This window comes from Arvicanthis niloticus, chromosome 7 (genome assembly GCF_011762505.2).
Source record: "Arvicanthis niloticus isolate mArvNil1 chromosome 7, mArvNil1.pat.X, whole genome shotgun sequence".
NCBI classification, from domain to species: domain Eukaryota; kingdom Metazoa; phylum Chordata; class Mammalia; order Rodentia; family Muridae; genus Arvicanthis; species Arvicanthis niloticus.
The window spans coordinates 73,733,673-73,757,603 of NC_047664.1; the positions used below are offsets into that span (position 1 = coordinate 73,733,673).

General features: G+C 37.0%; 1 protein-coding gene across 2 annotated transcripts in view; it reads left to right on the forward strand.

Annotated features, from left to right (window-relative positions):
• Positions 1-23,931, forward strand: part of Slain2 (SLAIN motif family member 2) — a 69,719-nt gene that overhangs the window by 31,536 nt on the left and 14,252 nt on the right. The window contains exons 3-7 of one of the 2 annotated variants that reach the window (XM_034508775.2): positions 3,652-3,816; positions 10,018-10,179; positions 12,135-12,494; positions 12,983-13,120; positions 20,621-20,698. In XM_034508775.2, the coding sequence (XP_034364666.1) occupies positions 3,652-3,816; positions 10,018-10,179; positions 12,135-12,494; positions 12,983-13,120; positions 20,621-20,698 (903 nt within the window). The remainder of the gene's footprint in view (positions 1-3,651; positions 3,817-10,017; positions 10,180-12,134; positions 12,495-12,982; positions 13,121-20,620; positions 20,699-23,931) is intronic. The other variant, XM_034508776.2, reaches the window with a different exon arrangement.

The following is a 23,931-nucleotide window of genomic DNA, read 5'->3' on the forward strand; positions in this document are numbered from 1 at the left end:
GGGTATTTAAGACTAAGAGAAGTGGGAGGTGGGTGATATATGTGTCTGCAGTTCTAGTATAGGGTAAAGTAGATTGAGTTCAAAGCCATACTGGATTGTATATCAACTCTAAACAAGCCCAGAAACATGACTGGGGCAGTGAGGGGATGAAGAAAGGACAGACATACAGACACATAGAGAAAAGCTTGAGTCAGGCAGGCTGATCGAGCCATATCAACTATGTGAAAGCCTGGAACCCCAGCTTACACCATGTTCAGTGAGGGAAGGGCTAGCTAGTCTTGGTAGGAGGTGTGTGTAGGTGAGCAGTCTTGGGCTCTGACATCAGGGAGAAGGTAGTCGTAGTACTAGTTTTGTACTGGTCAATCATTCCTAAATAGTCACACCTAAATACAGTGTCCACATTCACTCTTAGCCATTCCTGTGTGTCTGAGGCATTGGGTGTCGACCTGGCAGTGCTCATGTCAAGCAATACATATTCATCCATGCCTTCATTCACTCTTGAGTTCACGAAGGACCTCCTCAGCTCCCACAAGAAAACAAACAAACTGGGGGTGGGGAGGGAAGAAAGAAAACAGTAATTGAAGGGGCTAGAGATGGCTCGGTGATTAAGAACTCTTGACTACTTTTCCAGAAGACCTGGGCTTGATTTCTGTCACCCTCATGCCAGCTCACAATTGACTGTAATTCAGAGAATCTGAATTCTCTTCTGACCTCCAAAGGTACCAGGCATGCACATGGTGCACTAACATACATGCAGACAAAATACCCATACATATAAATAATGTTTTTAATTGTAGGGGTATGTAAGACAGTTATTCTTAACCAGAACCACATACTATCAAGTACTATATCTGTGTAACAGTGTTTAAATTATAGCTACATGCACAAAACAAATTAGATATAATGTATTATTTGAAATATGTATGTAATGTATATATTTAAAATATATATGTAATTCTTTTTGAGGTAATATCTCACTGTGTAGCTTTTGCTGCTTAAAACTCACTTTGTAGACCAGGTTGGCCTTGAACTTAGTTTGTTTCACCTGCTTCTTCTTCATAAGTGTTGGGATCAAATTTGTGTGTTACCATGCCAAGCCACTTTTAACTTGTTAATGGAAAAAATAACCAGTTGCAAGTTTGAACTTTGTAGTACTGAACTCTCCTGTTTTCAAGAAGGTTTTTTTTTAAAATAGAATTTTTGATAAGGCAAAACTTACCTAGAAATTTGAGAGATAATTATAATCACCTTGTTCTGGGGGTCCTTCGTTCACCTTTCCAGCTGGAGTTACAAGCAGGTTAACACACTTGTCACATTTACGTGGATGCTAAGCATCCAAACTCCAGCCTCATGCTTGCACAGCCAGCCCTTTACCAACTGAGCCAGCATTTCCCTGGTGTCTCCTTCGAGTTGTTAATGGAGACTTAATTGCAAAAGCCTTATTGGAGTGTGGACAACTGTGTCACAGGATAGGATCAACTTGTTAGGGAAGCCAGCAAGAACCCATCTGAAATAAAGATCTTAATCTATCAGATAACATAGGTGAAACAAATGTTTTCTTTGTATCGAGCTCCATGACAGAAAGGGAGGGAAATATTAGAATTTCTAGACTGACCTAGAGGAAGACAAAATCTGACTTCTATCTCTTGAGCTGGGAGGTGATTTATAAGGTAAGAACTATTTATAAAGTCAGAATATATTTAACATCCTGGGGGGATTAAGAGTAATAAAAGGGATAAACGAGATACGAAGAAATACAAGGAAGCACCAGGAGTGATTTTTGCGTTTTCCATTTGTGTGGCAGGACATGTCACCAGTTGTCTCAGTTACTTTATTGCTGTGAAGAGGTACTGTGACGAAGGCAACTTATAAAAGAAAGTATTCCATTGGGGCCTTGCTTACAGTTTCAGACGGTTAGTCCATCACCTTCATGGTTGGGAGCAGTGGAGGCAGGCATGGTCCTGGAGCAGTAGCTGAGAGCTTAAAGCATTACCTGAAAGTTCAAGGCAGAAAGAGAGAAGCAACTGGAATGGTGTGGGCTTTTGAAACCTCAAAGCCGTCGCCCAGTGACACCTTTCCAACAAGGCCAGACCTCCTAATCCTTCCCAAACAGTTCCACTAACTAGGATCAAGTATTCAAACATATAAATATATAGAGGCCATTATTCAAGCCACCACACCAATCTAAATGAGGGATCTCCCCTACTTCCTGTAGGAGAAATTGATTTTAGCAGAAAGATTGTAAGTTGGATTTGGTATGCTGACTCTAGGACACACACTGGCCATACCAGTGAGGAAATATTGACATTGAAGCTCAGAGGAAGGAAATATGGGACCGAAAACAAATAATGGGAGTCTTTGGCATATTGATGGTCATTAACGTTGTGAAGAAGAACACAGAAGAAGAGGGCATGCTGGTGATTAGTAAGCAAATATAATAAACTAGAGGAGATTGAAATTAGTAATTGTGCTTCTGCTCAGGTTGACATTTCTATGATCATGCTGCATAGCAATATATCACAAGTATATATAGATTGTGCTATCTCACTGAGAATATGTATACAGTCACATGGTTCAACTAGATTAAAAAAGTTTATTCTTCCTCCTCCCCAAACCACCCACTGTTCTGTCAGTAGGCAGACCAGAACTTCAGCCATCTAACTTATTTTTCTTTATTCATCTTCCAGTTTTTAATGTCTATTCCATTTTAAAATTAATTTTCTAGTCACTGTTTATTACCTAGTCTAGTCTATTTATTAGATTTTTTGTCTGATACGATTGTAGCGCAGTACTGTTTGCTCAAAACAATAATAACAAAAAATCCCTCCCCACCCCACCCCCAAGAAAAAAGAACCCTAAAGCTTTAACTTGCTACTGAATAGATTTTTATGTTTCTGGGCATAGTGTATCAGGACTTCTATTGCATCTGCTACTTTTTTAGGTTGGGGGGAGGTGAGAAACAGAGTCTCACTATATAGTCCTGACTGACCTGGACTCACTATATAGACCAGGCTGCCTTCAAAATCAAAAAAGATCCACCTGCCTCTGCTTCCCAAATGCTGGGACCACATCTTACTCCCTACTTTTTCCTAAGCTGCTCCTTCCTATACTTTACCACTGTAGGCTACTCTTCCTTGAGCACTTAAAAACTTGCTGTTTTTAAGATCTCTCTCTCTCTGCAGCCCATGTCTATATGCTCTCTAGGATTTAGCTTGTCTGTAAGTATTGAAAATGTTGTGTAATAGAAGGAAGAAGCATCCATTTAAGGATTGATACATGTGTGTGTGCGTGTATGTGTGGGTATGTGTGTGTGTGGGTTTACTTGCTGTTTTAGACCCAACACTAAGGCCAGCTAGTGTGCTTCTTAAGCTCTGGTGGGGTGATATAGGTGTCACATCTGTCGCTTCCCACTCAACAGTCACTTATTCTCAGCATTTGGACCAGTTACAAGTCTAGTTATTGCTGACTCCTGTGAAATTCCCTACCTAAGCTGACAGCAGCACTAATCTGTGGACACAAACACAGTTATATAAAAGGCCGTTTAATGGGACATCATGTCCTGACCTCATGAATCTGTAATAAGAAAGCTTTTTGAAATGTTAACTTTTTCCCAGTTACTAAATTTGATTTTCTCCCTTTTTGTTAATACAGCTCTCAAGAGGCAAAATTTATACAATAATCCTTTCAACTCTGTGAGTTATTCAAGTCCGTATAGTCCAAATGCCAGTAGCCCTTACAGCAGTGGCTTCAACTCTCCATCCTCAACACCAGTGCGGCCTCCCATAGTCAAGCAGCTTATACTTCCTGGAAATTCAGGTAAGGAGTGGCCCTCCTTCCCAAAGTGACAACTCATCCGAAGTTTAGGTTCATTTTATTTATGAAACTGAAGCAAGAGGAGAAAATCTCTTTGATGTGCTGTTTTATACTAGTTCCTGTACTGAGCACCAAAGACATAAAGGCAAGTTAGTGGCAGCCTGTTTTCTGCATATAATTTTCTTTGATGTGTATCTAAATCTGGTTTTAAAATTAGTACTTAAAATCTGGTTAAATTAAACAGGACCACAAATTTGATTCCTTTAACCAATAAAACCTATTTACAGCCTGTTGGGGTTATAAAGTCTACAGACCTGTTTTTAAGAGGTTTAGTAATCATTGGTACTACAGTTAAATCACAGCATAGGTTATCTGTGTGAATGTACCGAGAGCAGTGGGTGCTGTAGTAGACATGAGGAGGACAGACTGCCGTAGCCTGGGAGTCTGCTCTGGTCTCCTCTGCTATTGGCACTTTGTTCAGCTGCTCACTCTTCTGTGTAACTCACCACATCTCTTACTGCATTCTTCTTTAACCTTGTAGTGCAGCTTTCCTCAAAATGGTGAGGGTTTTGCTTAGTTTTGTGTGTGTGTGTGTGTGTGTGTGTGTGTGTACATGTGTGCTTGTATGCACATGAATGGGGAGTCCACAGGTTGACATCAGGCCTTTTTCTTTTATTTTCCACCTTAGTTTTGTGATAGGGTCTCTAATGGGCCTGGAGCTCATGTTTTGGCTGGACTGGCTGGCCAGTGAGCTCCAGAAACCCACCTGCTTGTGTGCCCCCTTATTGCTAGTTTACAGACTTTGCTGCCCTAGGTGGTATCTTCAGCAATCAGGGCTTACCTTTGACCAGTAAGAGGCAGCTGGGGGCAGTATCAAATTTGGGAGTCACTTGAATTACCCTAACCAACCTCACATGAGCTCACACTCTCTCGCTCTCTCTAGCTCGCTCTCTTGCTCTCTCTTGCTCTCTCTCTCTTTCTCTCCCCTCTCTGAGAGAGAAGATAATGTATAGACATATACATATATACACACATATACACATGCATACATACAGATGTTATGTATATAATTTTAGATAAATATAAGGTAATATGATTCCTTGAGGCTTTTATCAGACCTTGGTGTTTTTATCTGCCCTCCCTTTTTCTTCTGTATTGATGTTCCTCCCCATTCCCACTTGGAGCCCCTCCTCCTCTACTTTTGTCTTCCTCTCCCTGTCATGTGTTATCTCCTCTCTAGAGCTCCCCAACCCCCACCCTATGGTTTCATTATACTCTGCTGGTTTTCTTCAGTGATTCTGTGTTTATAAATTCATACCTAAAGATTTGGAGCTAGGAATGGCAGATGAGAGAACCTGGCTTTTAGTCTTGAATTATAATCTTTTCTATATTTACCTGCAAATGTCATGATTTGATTTTAGTTTTTACAGCTGAATAGTATTCCTTTGTCATAGTGTGACATTCTCATTATCTGTTTGTCAATCAAAGGACATCGGGGCTATTTGACCTCCTGGCTCTTGTGAGTAGGGCAGCAGTGAGCATGGCTCAGCAAGTCTCTGCAGAGGACAATGTCAAGTCTTATGGGCATAGGCCAAGGATGATGAGGTTGGATCATATGATAGATTTATCTCTGTCTTTTCGAGGATTTTCCATACTGATTTTCAAAGTGGCTGCATCCACAAATTTCCATTCCCACAACGAATAATGAGGGTTCCTCTTTCTCCACAATCTTGCCAGCATTTATCTGTTTTGTTGGTTAGTCATTCTGAATGGGATGAGATGAAATCTCAAGACTTGCTTTAAATTTGTCTTTCTCTCACTGCTGAGGATGAGGAGCACTCTGGGGGTTGACGAGGAGCACTCTGGGGGTTGACGAGCACTCTGGGGGTTGATGAGGAGCACTCTGGGGGTTGATGAGGAGCACTCTGGAGGTTGACGAGGAGCACTCTGGAGGTTGACGAGGAGCACTCTGGGGGTTGACGAGGAGCACTCTGGGGGTGCTCTTTAAGCATTTGGCTTCCTGCTGTTGTGTTCTCTGTTCAGATGCCTAGCCCATATTTTAGTTGGGTCATTTGTTTCCTTCATTCTGAATTTCAAATTCTTTGTCTATCCTGAGTATTTAATCTTCTATCAGGTGTACCTGGCAAAGATTATCTCCCTTTTTGTGTGACTTGTTTTTCTTAGCTAACTGTACAGAGCCTTTTAGTTTTTTTGCTGTTTTTGTTTTTTGAAACAGGTTCTCTATGTAGCCTTGGCTGTCCTGGACCTTACGATGTAGACCAGGATGGCCTTAAACTACCAGAGATCCACTTGCTTCTGCCTGTATATCTGTTTTGTGTTATTATCATATTGCTTTTATTACTATAGCTCTGTGCTGTATCTTGAAGTCTGGAATGCCAGTCCACTCAGTATTACTCTGTCTGCTCATGATTGCTTCTGCTATCCAGGGTGTTCTCGGGTTCTGTATGAATTTTAGGATTTTTTTTTTTCCTATTTCCATGGAAAATGCTATGGGTATTTTGATTGAGGTGGTTATTATTGAATCTGTAAATTGTTTGTAATAGTATGGCTATTTCACTGTAGTAATTGTACTGATTAATGAGCATGGCGCCTTTCCATGTTCCAGTGTCTCCATCTCATTCAGAGATCTGAAGATTTTGTTGTGGAGGTCTGTCACCTTCTTGGTTAGGTTTGTTCCAAGATATTTTATTGTTACGATAATGTAAATGGGCATGTATCCATGACCTCTTTCTCAGTATGTTTGTTGTTGCTGTGTAGAAAGGCTACTGATTTTTATAAATTGATTATGTACCTTGTCACTTTGCTAAAATTAGTTGTAAAAGTTTTCTGGTCGAATTTTTGGGATCTTTTATATACAGAATCATATTATCTGCAAATAGGGATACTTGACTTCTTTTCCTATTTGTACCACTTTAATTTCCTTCCCTTGCCTTGTTCAGGCTGGTGTTCCACCACTATCTTAAAAAGGAGTGAGGGTAAATGAACAGCCCTCTTGTATTCCTGATTTTTATGGGATCACTTCAAGTTTGTCTCCACTTACGATAATGTTCATTTCAGGTTTGTCATATCTACCCTGTATTTAGAAGGTATGTCCCTTCTACTCCTACATTCTCTAGGACTTTTATCATGAAACTGTTGGGTTTTGTCAAAGGCTTTTTCTTTGTTTTTTGAGATCATCATATGATTTTTGCCTTTAAGTCCATTTATATAACTTACGTTTATTAACTTACATATGTTGTGTTCTCCAAACTTGCATTTCTGGATAAAACCAACATGATCATAGTGAATGACCTTCTTGATATGCGCCTGTATTTGGTTTGCTAGTATTTTATTGAGGAATTTTGCATCTATGTTCATCAGGTGTATTAGCCTGTACTTTGTTGTTGTTGTTGTAGTATTTTTCCTAGTTTGAGTATTAAGAATAATACTGGCTTCATAGAATAAGTTTGGAGTAATCCTTCTTATTTAGAAAGAAAAAAAAAGAATTATTGGTTGTAGTTCTTCTTTGAAACTTTGGTAGAATTCTGCTGTGTCACCATCTAGACGTAGATTTTTTTTTAGTTGGAAAGCACTTTATTAGTTTCAATCTTCTCCTTCGTTATGAGTCTGTTTATGTTGGTGATCTCTTCTTGGTTTAACTTTGGTAGTTTGGGTGAACCTACCAAATCTCTGATTTTAAATTCCTTTATAATTATGTTTCTTTGTGTCATGATGTTTCCATGTTCATCTTTTATTAATTTTACCCCCACTTTGTGTGTGTGGTTAATTAGACGAAGAAGGCCTTGGTGTGTCTTCTCAGAGAACTGGCTCTTAGATTCCTTGACCCTATGTGTTGCTTTCTTTTCTTCTGTTTGATTTTTATTATTTCTTGCCATCTCCTGGTTTTGAGTTGGTTTTTCTAATTTTTTTGAGTGGAGTCATGAAGACATTTATTTATTCTCTCTAATGCAGACACTTAAGGCTGTAAACTTCCTTTTTAGGACTGCTTTCAATGTGTCGCAGAGCTTTTGTGCTTTGTTTTTATTTAGTTTCAGGAATATTTTGATTTCTTCTTTGACCCATTTATGATTCAGTAAGGAGTTGTTTGTGCCATGGAAATTTTCTTTTTGGTCTTGTCTAGTGGGATTCTGTGTGTTTCCTGTAGCTGTATGGATATATCTTTGAATGTTCTCTGCTGTGATTTTATTGACTCCGGTTTATAGTACTAACCTACCCTCATCTACACCTGTACTTCAAAGGCTTGGTAGATTGATACTGTCGAACATTTCCTGCATGTTCTTTTTTTATGCTTGTAATTTTTTTTATATTATTTCATCCAAATCCTCTATATAGTCCTGATATTCTTTCTTCAGTTTGATTCATTTCTCCTCCTAAGGTTTTTCTCAGAGTTTTCTAATTGGCATATTGAATTTTTTAGTTACATCTTCATTTTAGTTTGTGTTGTGTTTAGTTCCACCTCTTTGTTGCATTCCATTTTCCAATCTTAAGTTATCTCTGTCGTCTCATTCAGCCAAGCATTGGGATTTTCTTAAGACACCACTCAAGCGTCGTTGTTAACCTTTTTGGAGGGCAAAGAAGTGTATGTGTGTTCTTAAAACATTTCAAACCCTTTGGTAAAATTTATGGTTATCATTTTAAATTCTGTGTTTTGGAGTTCATCTAGGGAACACTTACATAGTTCTAGTGGGTTTGAAGGAAGATGTGCTGTCTTGGCCATTCATGTTGGTTTTGTATTTGCGATTTGAGTTGAACATGTAGACTTCTTTCTTTATTTTTGTGTCTTACGTGATAATCTGAGTTAGACCAGGTGAAGGTAGTGGATAACCTGTTTAATTGACCTTGCAAAGACGGTCTCTACACCACTGGTCTGGAGCAGGGGCTTTGGGTGTGGAGATGGCATCAGACAGAGGGATGGGCAAAGACAGATGATAGAGCAAAGGAGTGGATCGCCAGTCAAAGATGGCTGTCCACAAAGCAGGTCACTGATCTGGAAGTCAGCCTGTAGGCATGAGGATGGCTACAGGCCAAAGGGTAAAAATGGGGAAAGAGGCTACTTCCTTATAAACATAGTTTCTGGACAAAGAGGGATCTTAGGTGCGTCTGGAACTAGGCTTGTGGATAGTTAACTGTAATGGTGATTTTTTTTTTTTTTTTTGAAACTAGATGTATTTCATGCCTGTAATCCCAGCACTTGGGAGGCAGGAGGATTGGAAGTTGGAGGCTAGCCTAGGCTACATAGTAAGTTCATATTACAAAGTAGAACCCTATCTCAAAAACAAACAAACAGAAAAATCAAAACAACATTCGAACACACACAAAAGCCTTTTATCATTTCTTCTATGGAATAGGTCCCCATGAAAGTATCTCCTAAGAAACACACTAAATTCTTGCATGTATTCCTTGTTTCTATAGTTTCTTCTTTTTGGTTTAGTGTAATAGAGTACAAAAAAAAAAAAAAAAAAGTACTAATTTCCTTGATACTGTCTATTGTTCTTCACTAATTTTGTAAGCATGGCATCATGTAGGACAAATTAGTATTCTTTTGGAGGCTGGTTCTTAAATGTTAAAAAAATTACTTTTCTTAAATTAGTTGTGTTGTTTAGGAAAAGTACATTTTTTTTTCTCCAAGGAAAGATTATGATGTTGCTAATGACAAAATTTGAGAGGAGAAAACACTGTCATACACTCATCTACTTATAGAATGGTTTCCCTGACTATCTTATAAAAGTTGAAATTCTCCAGTCCAATAGTATTCAACCTGTGGATCACAAGGGGTCACCTAAAACCATTGGAAAACGTAGATATTTACATTATAATTCCTAACAGTAGGAAAGTTAGTTATTAAGTAGCAACGAAAAGAATTTTATGGTCACCACAACATGAAGAACTCTGTTTAAAGGACCACAGCACTAAGAGGGTTGAAACCACTGGTCTAGCCTGTAGTTACTGTGTATCAGGCACTTGCTGAAAGCTTAATTATTTTGTGGGACTTTAACTTAAGTATAACTTAACTTTTTTCTTCTAATGAGGTCAGTATCTAATTTTAGTTTTGGGGAGTTTTGTAAATGTAAATGGCAGAATAAAAACCAAATCCAAGGATGTAATTATTTGGGTAATTGCACCAAATGTTTAGCTCAGTTTTTTTCTTACCAAGGTTTGATGCATTTTTTCCTTTCCCCAAAGGTAACTTCAAAAGTTCATCAGATAGAAATCCTCCACTCAGCCCTCAGTCCTCTATAGATAGTGAGTTAAGTGCTTCAGAATTAGATGAAGATTCAATTGGATCCAACTATAAGCTAAACGATGTAACTGATGTGCAGATTCTAGCCCGGATGCAGGAAGAAAGTAAGTTTTCATTCTTAAAATTGAGATTTTTGTTATTATACAACTTATTGTATATATTCAATGTACTATGTGTTTAAAAGTGTTATGAAACATAGTAAGATTTATTAAAGTATAATTGCTGAAGTAAGCATTTCAGAGATTAATGTCACATATGTACTTGCTTTCAGATTGTACTTTATATAAGACAGCTTTGCTGTAGGAAGGACAAGAGAGGCATAGTAGGTCTGTGAGTGGTGTTTGTACCCTGTACAGTTGGTATTGCCTCTTGTCACTGTAATCATTATGTTACTCTGTATCTTAGTGTGTTTTTAATACCCTAGGATGCCTTTTTACCTGTTCATTTACTATTCTTCCATGAAATTACAGTATCACAGTTACCCTCTATATCTCTTTAAGTACAGTAAGAGCCCCAATATCTAATGTTGCCTCTGGCACCCTCAAAGTATACATAGGCATAACATTTTCATACTTTTTGAGGATGCTGCTGTCCTTGCATATGTGTATATTGTAGGCTGACTATACTATAGTCACGTATAAACTACGCGATAGTAAAGTATAACGTGATCCTGAAACCTTTTCAGTGAAATACATGTCAGTCTTGACAGTGGCAAGCATATAGAGCATTGCTTAAAAATTTAAGAGCTTCGGTTGTACCTATATGCATGGTATGTCTTGTAAGATATGTTGTAAGCTTTCCTGCTCCACTGGATCATTTCCACTTGAGTATGAGCTCCCCTAGAAAGAAGCAGAGCTTTGTGCTGCCTTGATTCCTTAGCCCAAAACACTAGTAACACTGAACACCTTTCCTCTGTGAGTTTTCTTTCTCTCACTGAGTCAGTGTAGGGTCAGTAAGATGCTAGTTTTTGATACACAGGAAAGAGAATGCTGCCTAATTCTTCTGTGGAGAGTTCTGCAGGCTATTTTCTGTAGCTTTGATGCTGTGTTTGGGTAACAAATAGTAGAAATCATAACTTTTTATACTTAGTAGTTCTTTCTAAGCCATTACGCTAGGAAATTGAAAACATCTTCCTGCCTTCCTTTTTTAAAGCTATGATATTATTCTTATAGTATGGCTCTTCTAGGATTTGTATACAGTAGTTAAAAATTAGAGTTACATATTTGAGCTGTTGCCTGGCCAAGTGCCTTGTTTTTATAGTGAGAATGCAAAATACTATGGTGATTGTGACTTGCTTCAAGTTCTCCTTTGTTACTGGAGAAGCTGCATTGGGTTCTGACTTCTTTTCTATAACAGCGTTGCTGTTTACTGAAATAAGTTACTTCTGCTCATCCCAGACCTACAGGGAGGGCTCCATGAACCTAGCAGATCTAAGGTTTTAGAGGGCTTGCTTGCCCTTTATTTTGTAGTTCGTGGAGATCCACCTTGTGTTTGCTCTGCCACTGAACTCCTTTCCCAGGGTTTTATGGTTTTAAGAGATACCCTGCAGCTCACCCCTTCAATAGCAGTTTCTGTGCATAAAAGTTTGAATCTGACTGGACGATCCCTTTTAGTGGATGGCAGTAGCAAGGAAGACTTGCTGAGGATATACCTGGATTCCTTCCCCCTCATTATAGCTTTAAAGGTCTGTATGCTGCACTGTTCAGTGTCTACATGGCTCTCCCTCAATGCTCCTCCAATCTGAGTGTGGGGTTCTGTGTTTAAAGTAGCACTGCTTTTTGTTTTCTTTTTAATTTATGGCTTTACTTTGTTACTTAGACCCCAAAGTAAGAAGTCTTACAATTAAGCAGATAATACATTTTCATTCAGTTAAAAATAACTTTGGGGTATAATTTATGCAACTTTATATAGAAGAATTCTAGAAGTTGAAAAGGAATTGTTCTTTATACTTTACACCCTAAATTGAATTTCTCAGTAATAATCATTTACTTCATTTTTTAAATATTTAAATGTTTGAAAATATAGTCAAAGAAATAACTAATGCATTTGTTGTTGCTAGGTCTCCGGCAAGAGTATGCAGCCACCACCTCTCGACGCAGTTCTGGTTCATCTTGCAATTCTACGCGGCGGGGCACTTTCAGCGATCAGGAACTGGATGCACAGAGCTTGGATGATGAAGATGACAGTATGCATCATGCAGTATACCCTGCCGTTAATAGGTTTTCTCCATCACCACGAAATTCACCCCGACCATCTCCTAAGCAGTCACCTCGAAATTCACCTCGTTCACGGTCTCCTGCCCGGGGCATAGAATACAGCAGAGCGTCCCCACAGCCTATGATTAGCCGCTTGCAGCAGCCTCGCCTTTCCCTCCAAGGCCATCCCACAGATTTACAGACAAGCAATGTTAAAAATGAAGGTAAAGCAGCAGAGCTTGGGAAAGAAATGTCCACATTTTAGTGTAAAAATAATACATTTCCCCTGATGGTTTTATTTCAAACAGGTAGTTATGTTCACTGTTTCATTAATGTAAACATGAGGAGAAAGTAAATTTAACTTTATGAAACTAATTATCTGTCAGTTACTAATGTGATTCTCAAGCCCAAATGCAGGGCTAAGTGGACATCGGAATTTTTAAGGGTTTGCTTTATTTTAGTCATAGAGTGGCCTTTATTTGTTTAGGTTTGATTATGTAACTTACAGTTTCTTTAAGGATGCTTTATTTCATCCATTTATAACCTCTGGGTTTGCTTTTATTATACAATTTCCTGTTACTTCTACAGTATACAGAAAGAAAATTTTAAACATAGTATTTTACTTTGAATTATACTTAATATTTTAGTTATCTATCTGAAAAATGGTTTGATTTTTTTAAACTATTATTTATTTAAAATTCCATTGTTATAGAAAAACTTAGACGCAGTCTTCCAAACCTATCCCGAACATCGAACACACAGGTTGACTCCGTGAAAAGCAGTAGAAGTGACTCCAATTTTCAAGTGCCAAATGGAGGAATACCTCGAATGCAGCCTCAGGCTTCAGCCAGTAAGTACCTTTCTTACACTCTGAAATGTCAGTCAGCAGCAGAAAGGGGAATTATAGAAATGGATTTTGTGCTGATGTAAGCCATTCTACAATATGGCAAAGTAGGTCAGATGGTCAAGGCACTTGTTGGCAAGCCTGGCCACCCGAGTTAGAACCTTGAGCTCATCTGGTAGAGGAAGAAAACGATACCTAACCTCTACACCTGCACCATGGTATATGCACCACTCCCTCAAGCCCTCCTCCGCCCATTAACTAAATATATATTTTTAAAAAGAAAGTAAAGTAAAATTAAAAAAATAATATTGTAAGAAAAATTGTAAATTGTCTCAAAATATTTAATTCTAACCAATTTTTATAACTGCGTGACATTCTGATTTCTTCTTCCTCTTGCTAAGAGTCATCTTTGTTTTGTTTTTTGTTTTTTTGTTTTTGAAATAGGTCTCTCTGTGTAGGCCTGGCTTTCCTGGAACTTAAAATGTAGAACAGGGTAGCCTTGAAATCACAGAGATCCTCTTGCCTTTGCCTCCCATCTTGATGGGAGTAAAGGTCTGTGCCACCAGATCATCCTTTTTAATACTTACTGCTGTGTCATTTAAGGCTGTTCAGGAAGGTATATTGTGTCACCATAGAAATGCCTGTATTTATTTAACATAATTCTTGTCACAAAATAAAAAGTCAAGCATTTATTACATGTAAAGACTAAATGAAAATTTTTGAAGTCTGTTTTTAAAGGATAGGCTTTGCTTTTATTTATAGAAGTATACAGTCACTATCCAAATAATATTTTTAGTAAATAGTTTTTCATTAAAAATCTCCCCATTTAGACTTTCTAGAGAGAGAGCTACAGCTCAGTGGTAGTATTTAAAGAGTGTGCATGAGTTCCTCCATTTTTTTTATCCCCAATGCCACAGAAGTAAAACAAAAATTAAAGTTTACTGTTACATATTTTAAGCCATGTAATAGCAAAAGTGATTGGTTGTTCAATAGTGCAGTCTTTTAAATCTATAGCAGACTGAGCTTGTGTGTTTGCTTTGCAAAATGAAAGTATTTTATAAGGATTTGTGTAATTTCACTTAATATCTGTATCTGTTCATAGTAAGTTTTTAGTTTTTATTTGATTAATGTCTATATCTGCCAAGGATGTATTATAAACAGTACAATATTTAATCAGCACAGATGTCAGTTAACCCATATTTCTAATTTGGCTTGTAATACAGATTAAAATTCAAGGTAACAAATTATCAAAACCATTATTTTTTAATAATTAATGACCTTTTTGAAAAAATTGTTTTTTAAATTAATTATTGAGTTAAATATGAACTAGAGATAAGAATATTTGAAGTTCAGTCCTGGCATAGTAGTAGCACATGCCTTTACCCATCGTTCAAGAGGCAGACCAGGCAGGTCTCTGTGAGCCCAGATCCAGCCTGGTCTGTATAGTGAGACCTGACTAAATTGTTATTTTTGATGACGAATATCAGCCCATGAATATGACAGATCTTCACGAAGGTAACTCTTTTCAATCTTTATGTATAATAAATGTTTGCCTTTATTTTTGACAAGAAGTATGGCGACAGGGTGTTTCTACTCTAGCATGACATAGATTCCTTGAAAGATTGAAATTGTTCAGTATTTTATATTAAAAATGATGAGATTTAGGGGAGTAAATAGCACTGGAACATAAAAGTTTAGTCCCAAGCAACTTTTTCATGGAACAATAACTATAGTAAAGATTCTACAGACGTAATAATAGCTGTCACAGTAAAACCATGTAAATTTTTAACAAAATGAATATTCCAGCAAATATCAGACTCAAAAGAATGTGAAGGATAATTAAATGAAAAGAAAAGGGTGAGACCAGTAAGTGTTACAGAGACACATGCAGCACAAAAGACCAAAGTGTGGCTGGAGAGACATCTTAGCAGTTAAGACTGTTCTTCCAGAGGTTCCCAGCAACCACATGGTGGCTCACAACCACCTGTAATAGTATCTAGTGACCTCTTCTGGTGTGTCTGAAGACACCTACAGTTTAGTCATGTACATAAAATAAATTATATACTAAACTAAATAATTCTTTAAAAAAAAAAAAAAAAAACAAATCAGTGCACAGTGATAACTTTAAGTCAAATTGGCCAAACAGAGCCTAAGTGCATGGTGCAAGAATGACTGGCCATTAGCAGCGCCTGTGCATTGCATTAAGGACTGTGGTTTGAAACACTCGCCGCTTACCAACTAAGGCAGACATGAGTATATAACCAATCAAGGGTTCTGGAGAGATGGCTTTCAATTAAGAGCACTGGGTACTCTTTCAGAAGACCTGACTTATTTCCAGCATTCACATGACTGCTCACAACCGTCTGTAACTCCATTCCCAGGGCATTCAGTGCCCACTTCTGGCCTCTGGGAGTACCAGGTGTACATGTGGTGCACAGATGCAGGCAAAACAGCTGTACATTTTTAAGAAATGTTTTTAAAGTAACTGTTGGAATTACTTTTATGTAATATATAAATACACCTGTGATTTTATATCTTAATAAGTGGCAGATTAGTGTTCAAACTGTGTTAATCCAGCTCCAGAATAGGAAGTCTTCTTTAGAGATTTGTCATATCCATGGTTTATTACCAAGATATAAAGATCATACAGAATTTTTTTTTATTATGAGTTTGAGACTATAGTTTAAAGCACTATACAAAATTGTTACTTAAGATTTTTATATACCTTATTCTACTAGGCATATATTAAAATATTTTGGGTTTTTTTATTAAGATAAACTTAAATTTTATTTTCTACTTACTGAAGAGTTGATAGTGTTTTTTAAAGGTGTTAGTTGATGATATTAGAAACAAATTATCATTAAAGTTTTAAAAATAAATTTAAAGGTAAAATTTGAACTCAGTTCTCCCTGAAATAGAGAATGGTCAGTTTTATGTTTTTAAACCCACAAGTTAATTTGACACATGAAAATATCTTGTTTCTGGGGGCTTCTCCTTCAGATACTTTACTGATACCAGTAACAACCTGCAGTGTTATGGGCATGAATACAGGTTTAGGGAGTGGTCGTCCTCACAGGCATTACCATGCTTTCATAGCTTCTCTACACAGAGGTGCGACAACGTTTGCACTTGGCCTTCTAGGATGATGTTTTACTTAGTGTGAATTATTAAGATCTGGAGTTTTCAAAATTCTACATGATAAATCTCCAAACAGCCTCCTGTGTAATAAATCTAGTTCTGCCTAAATCTTTTTCCTTCATCCCATTTCTTGGACTATTTTAGCATCCTGAAGCTTTATGGCGATAAAAGAGCAGACAGATTGGGAACTTAGGACTGAAATAATACACTAACATAATGTCAACAGAAAATGTATATTAAACTCTTTGATAATTATCTGTTTTCTCTAGCAGTAGAATTGTCATTATACAGTCATATTATTATTGATAGTTATGAAAAATGAATAGGGAAAACAATAGTTTTCCAGTTATTAGTTTATTATATGGAAAATATATGTGCAGTTTTACAAAGTTGCATTTCTGCATTTGATAAAAATTGTATAGGTAGAAGAGTTGAACTATCATCCTTTTTAAAATTGGATATATACTTGTTCTTTCTTATATTTGCAGCTACAGTAACACTTAGACTTTAAATGTTCACACAAGCACTACAAGAATATACTTGGAAAATAGAAAATCCAGAATATTAACAAGCTTAAAACTTAATTTTAAGTATACTGTAAAAAAATTTAGATTTTTGTTATACATTAATAAATCAGTTATCTATTTTCTTGAAGTTTTACATATTTTGATAGATAAAATATATATGTAATTATGCTTTATGTATATAATTATATAATACAAAGTTTTCATAGTTTTTTACTTTGATATATGCTATCAAAGTAGATATAAAAGTATACATAAAAATATAATAGCAATTTTTATATATTTTATATAGTGAATTGGTTAAAACTTCGGTTACTAGTCTAATGTTCATTTTGTCTTAAGTAATTCTTTCTTCAGCTGTGAATGGTAAAGCTTTGGTCTCATCTGCTGGTCTGCATGAAGCTAACTTTGCCAGGCTGCTGATTCTACCCACTGGGCCACTTCTTTGCCTTGTTACTATGCCGGTCACTATGTGTATATGCTTATTTGCTATGGCTGCATTATTGTGGATGCTGGCATTCAAATATGAGGATTATGGCAGTGCTGATATATTTTCAGCTTTTATATTTGTAAAATATGAATAACTTAAAAAGTTTAAGAAAACCAGAGCATTTAAGAAACCAGAACAGGTTTGGTTTGGTTTGGTTTGGTTTTCCCCCAACTAAAGGGAGAGGAGTTTATCAGCGGTAGATTTTTTTTTAAAGGACAATAACTTGCTTTCTAACATTATTAGAGTATGGATTTAAGTTTAGTTTCCAGAAAAAATATAGGAATCACTGGCTGATAAGTAAGAAAAGGAATAGGTGAAACCCTCAAGACTTTCTAGTGGCTTTTTATATCCAGAGTTTCATTACTGTTTTATAATACCTGGAGTAGTTTTACATGTATTGGAGCTTCACAAATAGACATTTATTTTTGTAGAGAGCAGATAACCATGTAATCAAGTACACTATACAGGCTCACATATCTAGAGTGTGACACAACTAAGACCAAACTGCTCCCTCTCCCAGCACCCACTGCTACTATCTGAAGACCATTTTCAGCCTAATTTGCATGCATAGGCCTCTTGGAAACATTCTTGGATGGCTTTCTTGGGGCATGATCTGAGACTGAACCATAGGCAGTTTACCCAATACAGGAATAGTTTTACACAGGATACAGACTGTGACCCAGAGAAGAGGCATATAGGACCAGTACCATGCTCTGCTCTGCTCTGCTCTGCTCCTCGACAGAAGGATCCAGGGCAGCTGATAACTTTTTATGTAGCTGGTCTTCTGAGGTTCATAAGGAAGGGATTTTCTCAAAGTTTCACCTACTACCAATCACTAATGGTTATTCTCCAGTTTTGCATTATTTTAAAACACGAATTAAACCATATTACATGCAATAATTATATAATTGGCTGATCTAAGACTAGCAAAATAGGACTGTTAATATAATAAGTAATATTGGATCATTTACCTTAATCAAAAGGATTTTGAGGCCTTCACCACTCAGCATTGACTACATCTTAAGAGTGGAGGCCCTTACTCTCATTGTTTTAAGTGTCTCAATTGAATTTTTAGACATATGCAAGTTTAAGAACTACTTATTTTGGCTACAGTTTTGTAAAACCTTGACTGAAAAAAGCATTTATTTAATAAAATAAATAATATACATTTAAATCTCTACATTTTGTACACTTGTCAGTCACTTGTGTGCTAATTATTCAGTAGAAATGATTTGAGTATATACGATAGTCCTAGCACTGGGGATTTATAACTGAGATAGCCTATACCAGAGCCAAGGATTTATATGTGAGATAACCTGTACCATAGGTTATCTTACCAAGGATGGTAAGCCAGAGATGCTATGGAAGCAGAGGAGAGACAGCAGACTCAGCGTGGAGGCCTTGAGGGCATGAGTTCAGCAGCACTGGACCCTCATGATGAAAAGAAAGAAATGACTCCTGCAAGTTGTCCTTGGACATATAAACACCAGGGCACGCCTTACATACTTGTGCACATACTAAATCAGAATAATATTTTAAAAATAATGGCTTATAGTTTGCCAACATATGATCATTTGCTTGTCTCTTGTCATTTATTCCTAAGAGTACTTCTGTCTGTTGTTTTAAAGCTTGGCATCCCCAATCTCAGTGTTCTCTACTATTGCTTCTTCCTCTCTCTGGAATGCCTTCTCCAGAGCCCCACATGGCTCCTTCCCACTCTTCATTTGATCTGTGAGCAGATGTCATCTTCAGGGAATCTTCATGGATTACCCTGTGTATAATGCAACTCCCATCTCCTCTTCCTCCTCTCCTACTTACTTTCCTGCCTAGCAGCCGTCATTATCTGGAAGCCTGTGCATTTTGCTACTGTATTTTCATTCTCCCCTTTCCTAAGTATTTCATTAGAATAAGAAAAGTTCCTAGTGGGCTTCTGAGTCTATTTTACCCAGAGTACCTGGGATGGATGGATGGATGGATGGACGGATGGATGGATATATGAATGACATAGAACATTTGGACAAATAGATAGCCAAATAGCATTTAATGATAGTATCCTATGATTTTATGGTTTTAGGTATAAAGTAACAGATTTTTCCCAAAAAAATTTCTGGAGAAATTTTTGCTTGTTTGCCTGACCATGTTTGAATTACATTAGCATCAAACACTATGTTGCTATAGTAAGGTTTGAAGTGCTGGGAAATTAGAAGTTTTTCTTCTAATTTAAAACATTTCCTGTTTTAAAAGTTGGTTATCTCAGTGAGGACATAGGAGTGCTTTGGTTTTGATAGAGGTAACAGAATTTCAACCTTTCTCTCTGATGCCCCTTTATCACCCAATGATCTTTCTTATGCCCTACTTAGTCGTACAGGAATAGAACCTTGGTGTTTTCATTGTTTATATTTCATTCTTTGGGACATAATTCATTAAAGTATAGAAAGTGTATCTCTGAGCAGTAGAATGGCAGTTTAGACGCACTTCACTAGGTGACTGGAGTGGGACAGATTAACTTTGAATTATAGTAGCTGGCACTGTTTTACCCTGAGCAGCTCTGGCCTGTCTATCTCCCAGTTTTGGAGTTTTAGTATAGTTAATAGACCAGAAGTTTGAGAACAACTTTAGCAGTCCTTGTTGATCACATTACAAAGCAGGTGTCCTAGCTGATCTAGACCCCTAACACACACATGCACATACACATACAAACAAACAGATACAAACAGTGCATATGTCCACAGAACAGACATGTTGCCTGGGATATAAGTTAGTTGGGTTTTACAGCAAGATAATACTAAACACAATAAAGATGCCAGGTTGTGATAGGGTTTGCCTGGTTCTGAGTTTTCTTCTCCTTTTTGAGAATGGAAATTACTGTTTGATTTTGGAGCAATTCATCTACCAATAATTGCTTTGCCAAAATGTGTGGGTTTTTTTTTTTTTCTTTTTTGCATCAAGTACTGTGTGTTTTCTATTTATTTCTATTTTATTTTCTATTCTGTGTGCTTGTGTTCACCACTTTGATCCTTGTGCTTTTATTCTTTGCATCTATAGCATGTTTGCTGGTGGCTTGTTTTCTCTTTGATATCCCAGCCAATTGACATATTAGAGTTTTTTTATCTACAAAAAAAAACCTAGTCCTAAAAAATATGCAATGGCACTAAGATTTCTGCCTCTTTTCTTTTCCAACTCAATGCACGAAGCATCACTTAAATTTCTGCGCTTCTAGAATTCTAATGTTCTGCGTCATGGTTTCTATTTCTTGGTAACTTGTAAATCTCTATTAAGTGTTTAGGTTTACAGAAGGAGTAGCCTTTACCTTGTACTTCCCAGCAAATATTACACTTCCTTGTTTTTCAACAGCTTCTCAAAGGCTGAAAAGTTTGCCTCGTACTTCCCTCAAAGCCAAACAGTTGCTTCCAACTTCATCTACAAAAAGAGGTAACTACGGCCTCTTCTTGAGTTTAAACTTGAGCAAGTAGTGCAAATAGATCTTGCACCTCTGGATTTCTGAGTCAGTGATACCTGGGGCACATTTCAAGTTGTGTTTTTCCTTCATAAAATAATGCAAATTAATCCCCTGTTGTATGGATAATAGCAGAAGAAACCTATTTCCTTCAGAGGTATGTATTGAATTATTCTGAAAGGATTAAGTGATAATTTATCATTTTCTCTACTAATCTAAAATCAAAGATTATTGTTTTAAATTAATGAAAATTGGACAAGTGAGTACTATAAATGTCACACATCCTATATATTAATGCTTTTTCCTCATGTTGGCCTTTGGGTTTACTTATCTTTGGCATAAGATGGAACACTTTTTGAATTACACGCTGATGGAAGTTAAGACACAAGTTTTAATGTTTGTGACTACATTTGGAAGATTTGTGATAGTGCTAGCTTTTCTGAGAACTGAGTGCTGAGGAAATATATGAAGACTAGACACTAACACCAGACAAGATCAGTTCCAAAGATTGAGTATATTGATAGGTCAAGGACAAAGAATTGAGAGAAACAGTGATATAGGGTAGACCAGCTTTCCTGAGAGTGAACAGATGACTCAAAGAGTGGGACAGAACAGAGGCAGAGAGGAACAAGATCCCTTGTGAGAGTAAGAAAAACTTAAGGAAAGAGAAAATTTTGATGTTTAATTTGCTTTTTTTTTTTAAAAAAAGAGAGATGTGGTTAATGTGATTGCAAAACATCATATCCTGTTGTTGGTTTTTGGTTTTTCAAGACAGGGTTTCTCTATGTAGTCTTGACTGTCGTAGAACTTGCTCTGTAGACCAGGCTGGCTTTGAACTTACAGAAATCCACCTGCCTCTGCCTCCTGAGTGCTGAGATTAAAGGCAAGGTCACCACCCTGCTGATAAAGACAGGTATCACATATTCTCCCTCAGATATAAGTCCTAGCTTTTTTTTTTTTTTAAGATTTATTTATTTATGTATATAAGTGCCTCGTCTGCATCTATGTCTGCACACCAGAAGAGGAAACTGAATTGTTAGCTGCCATGTTGCTGAGTTGAACTCAGGACCTCTGGAAGAGCAGCCAAGTGCTCTTAACTGATGAGCCATCTCCAGCCCATTTAGCCACTTCTGCAACCCATATACTTTTAAATAGATGTTAGCAATGATTTCGTGTGTGATTGTAAATGATTCATTTACAATGTAAATAGAATCTTTAGAAAAGTGAATAGTCAAATAGCATAGGGTGCATGTTTATGTACTTAATGCTAGATACTCAACATACACCTGCCTCTAGTGGTACCATAGTCAGGGATAACACACACTACATAAGGCTTGTTCTTTAGAATGAGATGGAGGTGGTTTGGGATTTATAAAAGGGAGTTTGTTATCTAAAAGTTCACAAAAAAAGAATATAAAGCATTATTATAATACATTCTCCAGTCCTGCAATAAATAATATTTACATCATGATAATATAAACACAGTTCATATTTAAGCAACATTTACAATGTAGCTTTATTGGCAGAAGGGGACTCCTAGGAGGTTGAGGTAAGGAACAGCAAAAAAGTTAGATCATGTTTAATCTCTGAGACAGCCAGTAGGTAAAATCTAAAAATGATGGCTGGAGACAGAGCTCAGGAATAAATGGCACTTGCTGGTTGGTCTTCCAGAAGACCTGAGCTCAGTTCCCAGTACCCAGCATGTGTTCAGGTGGCTCACAAACACCAGTGGCTCACAAATACCTGTAACTCCTAACTCTGGAGATCTAGTACATTCTTTTGGCATCTACAGGTGCATACACGCATGCATACCTCCACACAGATAAACACAATTAGTTTTTTAAAAAAAAAAAAAAAAAAGCCTTTTATAAAAAATGAAAACTGTTTGGCTCAAACTGATGATACACAAATATTACTAGAAATAACAGAGGTAACTATAAAAGAGGGTACCAAATAGTTTGAGATCATGAATTCCTTTACTCATTACAAAGCTAAAATTTGAAACCAGCCTGTCCACAGTGCATGCTTAGATATTTGGATATATGAGAATGTGGCCTCAATGAATCATGCAGCTCTTTAAAAGAATGAAATCCACTAACTTTTGACAATATGGATGGACTTTAAGTATATTATGTTAAATGTAATGAATCAAACACAGAGAATGTTTTAATCATCTTGCTAATAAATGCCTTATTAGTAGAAAGTAATATACCTTATAGTAGAAAGTAAAGTGGATATCAGAGATGAAGAATAAAAGCAAAGAAGTAGGTGGTGTTGCCAGGGGGACAGACCACAAGCGAACATGAAGGAACCAGTCGTACTCTTTGTAGTAGGATGAAATATATACATCAAAAATAAGTATTGCTTTGTATGGTTTTACATTCTTAAGATTTACTCTTATATTTATTATTTTTATTGGATATTTTATTTATTTACATTTCAGATGCTATCACCTTTCCCCAGTCCCCCTCCCTAGAAACCCCCTATCCCATCCCCACTCCTCTTTTTTGCTTTTATACCATTTTAATTACATGCAAGTATTCAGGTCAGTTCTAGGTTGAGGAACTAACAATACAATAGATGCAAATAGTCAGGGAACAAGCAAGACAATAAACACAAATAGTCAAAGAACAAGCAAGGCAATAAACAAAATTCTGTGAACACTCACTCAAATGATCTCTGTTTCTAAGGGTTTATCAGGATGACCAAAATGTCTTAGCCAACTTCCCTATCCTAGCCCAAAGTCATTTTCATGTCTGAAGTCTACTTCCTTGTTCTAACCTAAGATTTAGATTCCTGCCTGAAATTACTTTGTTCTAGCCTAAAATTCAGATTCCTGCCTGAAGGCCATTTCCTTGTCCTTGGCCTGTGTCAGATTTTTGCCAAGCAGCCCCAAGAGCTCTCTGCCTCTCCCCCTTTTTTATTTTATAAACAAGACTGAGCCTGTCTTAGGTCATTCTGCCAAGAATGCCTTCCTTACCCATCATGAAATATGCATTATCAAAAGCAATATACTTCTGTCTTAGGTTGGTAAGGTTCTGTGCAGAATCTTACCCGTCCTTGACTTGCCAGCCTATTAATTTAATAACTCTGTCTGAGGGCCCATTTTCAGGTTCAAGCCATGTACTTTGGCTGCCAACATGTTGATGTTGCTAAAGACAAGCATTAACATGATGGGTGGAATAAAAGTATTCCCAGGACAAAAAGG